The 13,430-nt window shown below is 32.0% G+C and overlaps 1 protein-coding gene across 1 annotated transcript in view; it reads left to right on the plus strand.

The window, feature by feature from the left end:
• LOC141562903 (sodium channel protein type 1 subunit alpha-like) overlaps window positions 1-13,430 on the plus strand; it is a 195,949-nt gene that overhangs the window by 62,680 nt on the left and 119,839 nt on the right. Inside the window, exon 3 of the mRNA XM_074303211.1 lies at window positions 8,198-8,510. Coding sequence (XP_074159312.1) covers window positions 8,247-8,510 — 264 coding nt within the window. The 5' untranslated portion in view covers window positions 8,198-8,246. The remainder of the gene's footprint in view (window positions 1-8,197; window positions 8,511-13,430) is intronic.

Consider the following 13,430-nt stretch of genomic DNA (forward strand, 5'->3'; position numbering starts at 1 on the left):
TAGAAAAGTCATTTGAGTTCTCTAGTGTTTAGTTTCTTTATCTGTAAAATGGAAATAATAATACTTAATTCATAGGGTGGCTGTGAAAATAAAATGAGATAATGCACTTTAAAATTTTTAAAACTTTCTATAAATGTTAGCAATCACTGGATGATGTCTAAGACTGTAAATTATTATTAATAGGAGGATCAATGAGACAGTAAATAGCGTTTTAGAAGTATCCTAAAAATATGAGTAAAGGTATACAAGTGGAAGACATAAGGTGGCTTGAAGTGATGGTAGCTCACTGGCTGTTGCATAGAATACCTATTGAGGAATGATACGATAAAAGCTGGAAAAATAAGGTGCAAGAAGACTGTGGCAGACAATGAATGTCAGGCAAAGGAATTTACTTTGAAATCCTGTTTTTTTCTTAATTGGTAAACATTAAGAAAAAGAAGCTACTGCTTTGTTACCATCAGCTTACTTTCATACTGACTTCTATATAGAGGTTTTAGAATGTAGTAAGAAATGAGAAGCATCTGAATTATCCTTAGGCTTTAGCCTAAGATTCCTTCAATCAAATAGTGTATAGAAGGAAAACTACTTTGGCAATTTTAAGGTTGGATTAGAGGCAAGGAGAAAATGGATACAGAAAGATGTACAAGGAGGTTATTGCAATAATTCAGAAATTAAGGTATATATAAGGATAAGGGCAGAAAAAGTAGAGTAGGGACATAAGGGATATTAGAAAGATAGAATTTAGAGACTGCTGTAAAAGATAATGGCCCATTCAAACATTACCCATTTTCTAAAGCCAATTTTCTTAGCAATGTATAATACGAAGCATATCTTTATTTTATTTAGACTGGATAAACCTTTCTATAATTTTGTGAAAGAATATATTTATATAAAGGGATTCCCATCCATATTTATTATGGAATTCTCCAAGTTGAACTATACAAACTCTTCTACCTTAGGTGTGGATTACACAGGTTTCAAAGTCTGATGCAGGATGAACTGCAAGAATTCCTGAGTAAGTAAATTTACCTCAAATAAAAGCATGCCAAGGACACTACAAAGATAATCACAGTCATGTGGTTTACCATTCATAGACTCCTCCTTGCTTCAGGGCAAACCTTGGCTTGAATGACTGCTTTCTGTCAGTTCTAGAAGTGTTATGCATGAAATTTTTCAAGGAAGGAAAATATTTCTGATAAATTATACGTAGTGGAAATGATACATCATAAATTTATCTCCTGGTCTCTTGTTTTTAACATATACTATATGTCAGAAGTTCATTGATGATATAATTGACTGATTAAAAGAAACTCTTTCCATATACTTAAGACTTGATCATCCTATCAATTAAGTAAAAAAAAAATTTAAATTTACTTTGTATATTGACAGAAGTATATTGATTGCTTTTTTGTAGAATGTAAAACCAGCATTAATTCAGGACCAGAAGAATAGAAATGAAATCTTCAACTTATTCCCTTAATCAAAACCAGAAATTTGTTTTTAGGTAAAAATATTCCCTTGGAGTGGCAAATATATTATACCAATTATCAAGAATCATATTTAAAACTATTTAATTTCATAAATAGCATGCCATTATACAAAATATTTCCATCATATGATCACAAAATTGGAAAACATGACATTGAAAAAGACTTTAGCAGCCACTTTTGCTCTTTGTTTATGTTGGAAACAATATGGTATAAAATTGACCCAATGTCAGAAAGAACAAACAACACATAATACTGAGTGCTATATAAATATATTACTTAGGTTATCTGAGCCTATTTCTTTACTTGTAAAATGAGGGGGGATAATATCATAATATCAACCTCAAAGAATTTTTATGATGGTCACATGAGATAATATACATAAAATACTTTGAAGTTCTATATAAATGTCATTTGTTATTATTACAAGCTAGTTTTCCAATGATATCATGGGTTGATGGGCCAATACCTGATGTTTGACATAAATATTCAAGAACCCATTAAAGTATCAGAATTAAACTAGTGTTTAATTCTAAATAATTGCCATGTGAAAGTTGCAGGCTATTGCAGTAGTCCAAGCATAAAATGATGAAGGCTTTCTCAGGTTGACAAGGAGACATTATTATGAGATATTATGAAGATTTCTGCAACATATTGGATATAGGGGGAGGCGAGTTGATGAAAGAAAGTGGAGAAGCAAGTATTACATATAGGTTAATCACACATAAGTTATTCATAATCAAAACAGAAAGCAAAAATTGATAAGATTAATTCAATTCTATATGAGAAAAATGTGCTGATTATACATATAGATTCCAGATAAAGATTAGAATGAACAAATGTCCTTTTGAAGAGATGTTGCCATTTGAAAAATTTTATTTCATTACCTAGGAAGTCTTTGGAGTAGGGTAACTTTTTGTATTTCCACCCCTCACAATGATTGTAACAACCACCACAAGCCCTGAAACCAGTCCACTCAACAAAGCTCAACTCTTTTAAATTCCCTGTGTACTAGGAAGTAGAACTTTTAAGACATAAAACAGCATACAGAACAATAAGGACTAAGTATGAAAATATAAATAAATTATCTGAGGAGGATTAATACATTTTTTTAGCAACTCATTCATGGCTAGTTCAAATCACCCCCTTCATGAAGCCCTCATTGAGTTACTGGTTGGTAATGACCTTCCCCATCATACTACATATTACAACTTACTTTATATCTTACTAATATGTACAATTCTATAAAAAGTGAATTATTATCTTTTCTCCCAAATGGATTGACAATTCAATGGGGACAAGAACCACATCTTATCTAAACTTTTATATCCAAAAAAAAAAAAAAGGCTCCTAAAAGCTGTTACAATGTTTAAATACATAAAGGTCACTTAATTAATGTCTGCAGATGGATTGAATTTCCTTTGTATTTTAAAGATAATTATCCTGTGTGATCTATAGATTTCAAATGATTATCAGAGTTTTAGTGATATCAAACACAGATAATAATAATCTGTGTTTCATGCAACTGAGTTTATTACTGAGGTGAAAAACAATATGAGGTAATATGAGGTCTGACATAGAAAGTGATTATCAACCAGATAAATCAATGCCAGTTTTTGGATTAAGCAAAATGGTTAAATAGGATAAGGAAGGACATTCTAGAAGTAAGAAATGATGTGGAGGGAGGGTAGTAGAGCATGAACAATGATTATAGAGGCGTTCTGATTGACTCCAGTTTAGAATAAATGGAAGGATATGAAATAAGATCATAAAGGTATAAGGTCTTGAATGTCAGATAAAAGAGTTTGAACTTTGCTGAATAGTCAATAAGGAACCATTAAAAATTTTGAGCTAAAGACTGACATGACCAGATCTATGAAAAATATTATTCTGGTAGAGGTTATGAATGATGGCTTAAAGGAAGAAGTAATGAGGATGGGAATCAGTAAGTCAAAAAAGTCATAAATACTATGTGTCAGATGCTGTTGTAGTCCAATGGAAATAGAGAATTGAAGACTCATTCAAGAGAGAAATGGAATTTACCATTTTTTCCATCTTTAAACAAAATAGTAGAATACATATAATTCTTAAATATATTATACTAAATAAATAGTACTTATTCCTGACAGAAAGTTGACTTGCCCTGGTTGTTTTTTGCCTATTTAATAGTTAAATATTAGTATGTCATTATTTTATTATATAATTATTTTAAATAGTGAAATCACAGATCACACACAGTTATTATATCAATTCATGTAATAATAACCATGTGATATTTCTTTGAATAGTAATTTAAATCAAAAAATAGATTCAATAGATTGCTATATTTGAATGGACATTCTGCTTTGATCTTAGGATGATTTTTCCTAATTCCTAAGTGTTATAAGGAAAGATTTTATGAAATTAATTTTGGCTCAAAATTTTATGAGCACAAAATACATAAGAATGATTAGATTTACAAACTGAAAAAAGTAACAACTCTCATATAAACTAACTTCTGTCCTTTGACATTTTCACTACACTGGGTCAGGCACTCATCATCTCCATCTGGCTTATCTGCATAAATAAAGGACACATACTACAGCAATTAGATGTTCCCTGAGTTCCAGGAATTCAAAATTGAGAAGGAGATTTGATCAGTTTCTCCTGCCCATTTTAATTTCTCCATTTAATGTCAAATGCCTCTCCAAATGGGTGAATATTTGGAAATCCTATGTCTGTGCAAAGTAACAGAAAAGGAAATAACACAGCACTTGTGTATCCAATGATTATTCATTAAAGAATATCTCTTACAGCTAATTAAAGATAGGAATGGAATGCTGAAGGACTCTAAAACTACACCCACACTGAAATGATATTGTAACAATTCCCTCAGATTCAGTTCATGTAACAATTCCTCCAATATTGTGATTTTGCAAATTTTCCTAAAGTAAGTTAGAAATTCTCTCTCCTGTTGGGGTCCAGAATAGTAATCAATAAAGCAAGGTGTCATCTCCTTCCTCTATTTCCAGGTCCATCTTTAAGGATACATGAGCTCAATAATTGGGCATTAATGATGGGCATTAGTATTTGAATTTGGGAATATTATTTGAATAACTTGTTAGTGAATGTTAACAAGAGAGATATGTATACAGGTATTATGGAGCTACATGATCCCATTCTATATGTTATTCCAATTATCTATTATGCTATTATTGCATGAACAATGAAAAGAATGAAAAAAAAATAGTGGATAATTCATGCTTAGTGTGTATATGTGCCAAATTCTGGAAAGTAGTAAGAAAATGACCTTACAATGTTTTCTCAAAAGCATCATCAAAAACCTTACAGAGGTCCTTATAATTTTCCCTATCCCCCTGTTTTGGTCTTCCATCTGTGAAATGCTAATTCAGATTATTATATAGGAGAAGCAGGAAAAAAATTCAAATACCACAATCCTAATGGGAATAAAGAGCCTTATTTAAGACTCTTTAAACTGGTAAGTTTAAATAAGTATAAATGTATGTATGTATATATACCCTATAGCAAACAATATTGGTCCGCTTATGTCCTTCAGAGTATGGAAAGATAGCATTTGCAGTTATAAAATTCTAAGATACAACACCAAATCTTTATAAGCATAATAAAGGGAGGAGTATAAAAAACAGAGACCAAATATTACAGAATACTTTTCAGAAGTTAAACTTTTATCATCCTTGACATACTGAGTTTTTAAGATTCTTATGCTTCAGTTTCTTATTCTGTAAAATGAAGGAGTGAGACCATATGATCTCTAAGATCCATTTCAGCTCTAGACACTAAATACTGAAAAGCTGAGCTGTGTGGTGGAGATTGAAAGACATAAGAATTAAGACTGGACTGTTACAATAATTTTCAATAAACTAGATTCATCTAAGTTTCTCAATGATGAGAAATTGGATTCCAGGCCCCAAAGCCAAGTTTGGCAAAAAGGTCTCCTTTTCAATCCATCCCTTTTTTCTCCAAAGAATACCACAGACTTCAGTTGTTAAACTCTGATGGAGAGAAGATTCTAAAATATTACATGGGTCAGTTATAGGTCTATTGTAGTATTAATTTACACTGAAATAAAAATGTCTTGGTAGTATGAAGGAGTTAATGCAGCTTTCAAAGGTGCCTAACTTGCAGAAAGGGAATAGCTTAGACACAATGAAGATTTGGCTCAGTAATACCTGTGAAACATGAGCTCAGATTAAATGTCCCTTAAAACAATACACTTGGGACCTGGCAGCTGGCATCAAATCTGATTTAGTTCTGGAGCTTCAGAGCTTAGAGACCTCTAGTCCCCACAGTATTGCTAATACTATAGGGAGACCAATAATAATCTCATCATAGTGAAAACACAAATGCTCTGATTCATGCAGGAATTTATGACACCCTGGTTTCGTTCTGCTCACCTTTCATAGTATAAGAATCTATCCCATAGCCTCCTAATATTCATGCCATTCACATCCCTCCCCAACCCTCACTTTATTTTTCCTTTAAACTTCTGAATTATTTTCTTTATAAATTAGTCTTCTATTATTATTTTCACCTTTAGCATTTGTCCCAAGCTTGAGACATTAGTTTGTGTGGTTAAATAAATAAAACCCAGCACAGCAAAACTAGCGAATATGGCTGATCACCTGCAAGCACATATAATATAAAAATCATCAAATTTGGAATTGAGACACATTTGCAAATTTTAGCTTTGATTCTTTCTTGCTTCATGACCTTGATGCAGGTTGTTAACTTTCTGAGCCGTATTTTCCATATCCATAGAATGGGACTAATAATACTTGGATTATGTGCATCGAGGCAAGTAGCTTAACTTCTCTGAGACTTAGTTTTCTAATTTGTAAAAATTAGAACAATAATTCATGTATCAACTGCTTCATTGTTGTTGTAAGGAAGACAGCAAATCTTAAAAAGAAATTTGAGTTGTTTTTTATATTAACGTTTTATTTTCAAAATGCATGTAAAAATAGTTTTCATCATTCACCCTTGCAAAACCATGTGTTCCAAATTTTTCTTCTTTCTTTCCCCCCACTTCCCTCCTCTAGTTAGCAAATAATTCAATATACATTAAACTTATGCAGTTCTTCTATTTATCATGCTGCACAAGAAAAATCAGATAAAAAAAGGAAAAAATAGAAAGGAAAAAAGCAAGTGAACAATAACAAAAAAGGTGAAAATACTGTGTTGTGATCCATATTCAGTCCCCATAGCCCTCTCTTTGGATGCAGATGGTTCTTTCCATTTCAGGTCTATTGGAATTGGCCTGAATCACGTCATCCTGCTGATTCTTTCTTATAGAACAATAATATTCCATAATATTCATATACCATAACTTATTTAGCCATTCCCCAAGTGATGGGCATCCACTCACTTTCCAGTACTTGTTACTACAAAATATTTTTGCATATGTAGGTCCTTTGGGATATAGATCCAGTAGTGACACTGCTGGATCAAAGGATATGTTCAGTTTGGTAACCCTTTCAGCATAGTTTCAAATTTGAGCTGTTTTTTGTTTTTTGTTTTTTTTTTTAATCTCAACATTGATGAGGGTCATAATCAGTTCAGCTGTGGAGATGAAAGAAAGCAATGGTAAAATCTGGCTATGTTAACCTTAATGTACCAATTTGACTGTGGACAGGTTTTTGTTTTTTTTTTTTTTTTTTTTAAGTCTAGGTTTCCTGAGTTCACCAAAGCTATAAATACAATATTCACTCATGGCTTTGATCCACTCTGATCAAGAAGGAAGCTTTGACCTGCTCTGTTTCTGACCTTAGCCAATTCACCCCTTTTTAGGTAGGCTGGTAGTCCTTCATTCTTGGAGGCTCACCATATAGGTGCCAGATTTACTGATTATTTTACCTCAAGTAATCAACCAGCCTCACCCACTGTAGTAGCAGAGCATATAAGAATGTACCACCAAATATTTCTGGCTGTGGGTATTTTGACAAGCCAGCTAGAGATGCAGATTTTATCTTCTCCCACTTTCTCTTTTTTGACTCATATGATTATCTCTGCATTAGCCCATTTTCCTCTTGGAGGTGGGTTGCAAAAAGATAAGAGCAGTGTCATACAACACATAAGCAGTCAGTTTTTTTGCAACTAAAATTAGCCTCATTTATTTCAGTTAAAACTATAATTAGATGCTCTTCTTCATTTGAGGCCATCTCCTGAATCCATAAAAATTATGATTTGATAAAAATCAGGATCTATTCAAATTTAGTGCTGAAAACTGGTGTGTCAAGAACAGATAGACATGATTTAAAACATGATTTTAAAAATATCCTCAACAACAATTAAATCCTATGAAATCATTTCTTTTCCCTTACCTATCTATAGGAGGGAAGAGACAGGGAATAAACATTTTAATAAGTTCTTCCTCTGTGCTAGATACTATGCTAAGAGGTTTACAAATATTATCTCATTTAATCCTCACAATAACTCTAGCAGGTAGATGCTATCACTATCCCCATTTTACAGTTGAGGAAGCCAAAGCAGATAACATATGATTGACTTGCCCAGGATTATACAGCTAGGAAGGATCTAAGACAGATTTGAATTTGATTTCTGATTCCAGGACTAGTATACCACTTAGTTGCCCCATTATCTGTAACTGGTAGCACCAAGCCCTCAAAGTTACTATCATTGCTATTTCTTATAAATGTCATCCTAAAGACTTGTTTTCTTGTTTCTCTTAGCACTTTCCTATGCAGAATAAATGGTAATTAAAATGTGCAGGATGACAAGATGGAGCAAACAGTGCTTGTACCACCAGGACCTGACAGCTTCAACTACTTCACCAGAGAATCTCTTGCAGCTATTGAACAACGCATTGCAGAAGAGAAAGCTAAGAATCCAAAACCCGACAAGAAAGATGACGATGAAAATGGCCCAAAGCCAAATAGTGACTTGGAAGCTGGAAAATCCCTTCCATTTATTTATGGAGACATTCCACCTGGAATGGTGTCTGAGCCCTTGGAGGACCTGGACCCATATTATATCAATAAAAAAGTGAGTGTTCTTGACCAGACTTATTCTGAGATTACTAGGACATAACATATTTTGGATTGCTAGAACAACATGTGCTTTTATTGCCATCAGAATTATAACATTTTGCTGCTTTAAAATGATGCATTTTGACATATTTATTAATAATAGATAAAATTTATATGGAAAGCTCCAAAAATTCATTATTATGAATAAATAAAATAAATTCACATTAAAATTTGCTGCCTTATTCAACAGGCATTATAATATATTAGGAAGTTTCCAAATAGTTTAGTTCCTCTATGGTTATTTGATATATTTTCCATGTACATAAAATGTTGTAATCATTGCAAATTATAAGTATTTTTAATAAATGTCAAGGTTACTCAATTCTCATCCTAAAACCCTGGAGAGTTCTTCATTGTAATTACTTCAGCATTTCAAGGGATCGATACTTTCATTAATATGGGCATCTTCTCTGCTAATACAGGTTGCATCTCCTTATTATTTTAGCATATAATTTAATGAATTTTAGTGTCTAAAAAACAGTCATGATGTGCTGGTTCCACATTGAGTGATGATCCTTCTAAATTGAATTTTGTTGATTCTCAAATGACACAGTATCCACATCCCCACAATGAAGTCTTTTTAGCTTGATAGGATTGCCAAAAAATTTCATTTTACTGGAAAAGACCTTTAGAACTCAGTGTTACCCCCAACCATAAGGAGGATGAGTCACTGAAGTAGATGAGATTACAATCCATATAGTCCACAAATTAGAATATTTCCTTCTTTTTCCCAGAAGAACCTTATTTGATTTGACAGAATTCATACTTATTTACAAAATACACATCACTCAATCATAGGAACCATGATGTATTCAAAAGAAGTGTCTAAAGATGAACTCAGAAAATGGTTATAGTCTCTTTCCAGTTATTGTTCTCAAGTAAATTGGTTAATCATACTAAATTTTTGTTTTTATTTATTTAGATTTGTAATTTTACTGGTGTAGATAATTCCCAATAAATAAACTCTTTCTCTAATGGAGATGAGCAAGCCTTCATTAACTCATAGTTTTAGGGTAGCCTAGAACATTAAGAAATTAAATGACTTGCTCAGGATCACAGTTACATAGTCACAGTATATGTCAGAAGTAGGATCTGAGCCCAGACAGGTTTTTCTTTAATTCAAATTCTTGCCCTTTCTCTAGTGTACTCTGCTGCTGCTCAATCACCCAAGTGTTAGTAAATTTATTTATTTTATGGTCTTTCATAAGGCATAAGAGTAAATAGAAATTACAATTACAAGGGAAATGCTATTTAAGCAAATGAAGTTTTTTGGTTGTAGTCCTTAAGATATCAGAAACCCTTGAAGAGCCTTGTTTTACTTTTTTATTTGTTTTACTGCCCTTCCCTTAATTACTACCAATTGAGTCAACTTGTTACTTTGGGCCTGTATCCTATGAGGACAGTATGACTGTAGTCTTTCAGGAGCTTCAGAGCTAATTTCTCACTCACATGGAATTGACAACTTACGTATAGAATCAATATTGAATGCTAGTTTAAATCCAGTACGTTTTCTGCCTTGAAGATTTTGCATCAGATGAGGGGATAATCATTTTCTGTAGTTTTTTATTTCTTCATTTGCATATTTGTAGTCTGTTACTTTGCTACCAAAGTCATGGTAGTTAGCTTATTAATTTTATAATTTTATAATTCAACTCTTTTAATCACTAGTATGAATATCCAGTTTTATCATTAAAATCAATTTTTGGCAGCAAAGTTAATGTGATCTCTAAAAAGCCAAAGTGCAAATTAATCTAAGCAGATTTTCATTGGTATTTAGGTCCTAGAAGTAGTTAGAACTCAATAGTAAATAATTAAATTATGAACGATTGAATTTTTAAAATTAAATTTATTTAAATGCAGATTTAGATATTCACTTTGTATTTCCAGAAACCAGCTATTCACTTTGTGAAGTATGTTTTGTAATGAAAGTAGATTAAATGTCTTTGTGGTTTGTGAGGCCTTTCCTTTCTCTGCAACCCTATTTCAGACCAATACTGTAGAGCAAACATTATCCCTTCACTTTTTTCACTACAAACAAGTTTGGATAATACAGTATTCCAATATTTCCCTCTATGTCATCTATATGGATACTCTCTCTAATAACAGGGCATGAAATCCATCTATGACTGTCCTTCCCAAGTAATCATTGTCCATATCCTTCTATAAATCACTGTCAAAAATTCCACTCAATAGGCTGGGAGTCTTCCTTCTATTTTCTTACCATGTAATGAATATTAGTATAATCCTCTGTCTATTCATCAGTTATTCCTCACTTTTGCCACATGACTTGCCTCAACTGGCTAAAAAAAATTAGAACCATCATTGCCCAAAACGGCAGAAGAAAATTGGCACTCAGCCTATGTACTATTTGCAAGATTATATAACAACAAATTAACATTTAGGGAGGAACAAATTCATTCTTGTGGATAATTCAGATACTAAATTTTTTCCATGAAATATTCCTTTTAAAGAACTTTTTCATGTGGATTTATATTGCCCTATTGAGAGGGAATACCCAGTGATTATGGATGTGACAATAAGCAGGCTTAAAAGCTTGAAGAAAGTCTCAGCCTTTGCAGAATATTTAAAGTAAAGATTTTAAGATCATTTGGCTATTCAGCCTGATTCTGGTGCTGGAACTTGGTGTCTCAATTCCCTCTAGTTTTGTCCTTAGATACACATTGTGTGAACAGTTGATAAAAAGCTACAAAAGTAATTGGTTAAAATAACAGAGAAAATGTGTTTTAGTAATATGTAGTTGTGGTATTAATGTAAGAGTTTGCATTTTAAAATTCTTATATAACCAGAGTGATATACATAACTCATCCAAAGCACAAGAATAAAACTATGGCTCATGTAGGCAAGTTTGTATTATGTTGCCAAATAAAATTAACTTTTGTGTTTTCTTCCTATAACATTTTCACCTGTGATAGATTACTCGAATTTTTACTTACCAATTTCTACATCATCTTGAGCTGTTTTACAAATGGAGTTATTTCATTAGGGGGGGGCAGGAACAATTTAAATGTCCAAGCTATTTTTTCTTATTAAAGTTGGAATCTTGATAGTATTTTAACATTTAAAAGTTAATTACATTTTATTTTTTGATGAGTAATGTCTTTTAGGTGGCAGGTATCTGAAATTGGCTGCATGTTTTTTATTCAAACAAAGCACTAGTATGAATTGTTCTTCAGGCTTTTTTGTCACCTGTTTATCTGAAGGGTTTAGAGCTTATAATAAGATGATACTGATTCTGATGTTCCCAGCTAGTGCTGATATCAGGGGGAATCTTATTCAGAGTAAAGGAGGCAGAACTGGGACCAAAGGAATGGAATTCTATATGAGAATTAGGGATGTTAAGGTGCTTTCTCCAAAACTAGAGGTATAACTACAGTGCTAAAATAAATAAAGTTATTAATGTTATCACATTAGTTTAGGGTTCACTTCTGATAATATTCTGAGTGAGAAAAAAAGTATCCTAGACATCATTGCAGAATTTGACTTATATTGTCAGAGACCAAATTATACTTTGTAGCTGAGAAATTTAAAGGGATGTATTCAACACAAATCACACAGAAGTATTTGTAATGTTCCACAATCAAGTCACTGAATATATAAATATATAGCTATTGTCAGCATATGGCATTGCCTATATAATTTTAATTTGTGCTATATAAGTTACACACACACACATACACACTCAATATGTTGTTATCACTACTAAAATGGTTTAAGTAATGTTCAGTGGGACAACAATGATAACTGGACTTGGTAAAGATTTTCTCATGCACATTCTTACCAAAAGGAAACTGAGAGTCTATCTGATCTACAAAGGATTTAGGTCTTGAAAAACACAAAGTAAAAATAATGGCATAAAATAAGAGCCCTTTTAGAGTTGAAGTGATGCTCAGGACTTTGGTGTTCAACAACTTTTTCTTTTATGCTTAATAGAAAGACACATCTTATTTGGTGAAAATACTTTTTTCTGATGATAATTTGTTCATAGCTCTTCTGTGATTTAAAACCTGATTTTGTTACTTTTGATTTTTAATGAATTTCTTCACCTGCTTCTGTTTGTTAGAAGTCTCTTTTTTCCTCTCTTCTTATAAATTTCTGAAAATTATAGATAAAGAATTAATTCCATGAAAAGAAATAGATTTTAGTAATACATCATTTTGTAGGGAATGGAATAAAATGCTTGAAGCCTGTAATTTTTTTTAATGAACAAAGTTACAATATTTAGAAATTTTTCCATACACTTTAACTTATATTTTTCTCTTTGTTGTAGGGTAGATTATTTCCCATTATGTTTTATAAAAACTTATTTTTAGCCTTTTATCAGTGAATTTGTAAAAGTGCACATTTCATATTCAACAGTAGGTAGAGGATAAATAGCATTAATTAGACAGACATTTTGAAAAAATGAATTCAATGAAATAGCAAATCTGCCATGCTGCCTCTTGGAATTCTTTTTTTCATTCCTAATAAATTTTGAATAGCTTCTTATATTTTTTTTTTACTTCTTTTGAGGAAATTATTTAATGAAGTAGCAAAACAAACAAACAAATAAACAAACAAGGAATTATATCAAGGATCAGACAAGGAATAGAAAAGTAGGTTTTCATATTTTCCAACAATAGTCCTTTTATTACCTCATTAGGGTTCTTATTGGCCTAGACTGTTCAAACAATTGAATGTGTTTCATCTTTTGTACATAATTCTTACTTTGGAGACAGTTGAGAAGTCACAGGTCAAAAAAAATTATCTAATCTTTCATCTAAGTCTAAGGACTAAGTGATTTCATTACCACAGAAAATCCTAAGAAAGAAAATCTATTCCTTGAAATCTTTCAACTATGGAGAACGCCAAAATAATA

This window comes from Sminthopsis crassicaudata, chromosome 3 (assembly GCF_048593235.1).
Source record: "Sminthopsis crassicaudata isolate SCR6 chromosome 3, ASM4859323v1, whole genome shotgun sequence".
NCBI lineage: Eukaryota > Metazoa > Chordata > Mammalia > Dasyuromorphia > Dasyuridae > Sminthopsis > Sminthopsis crassicaudata.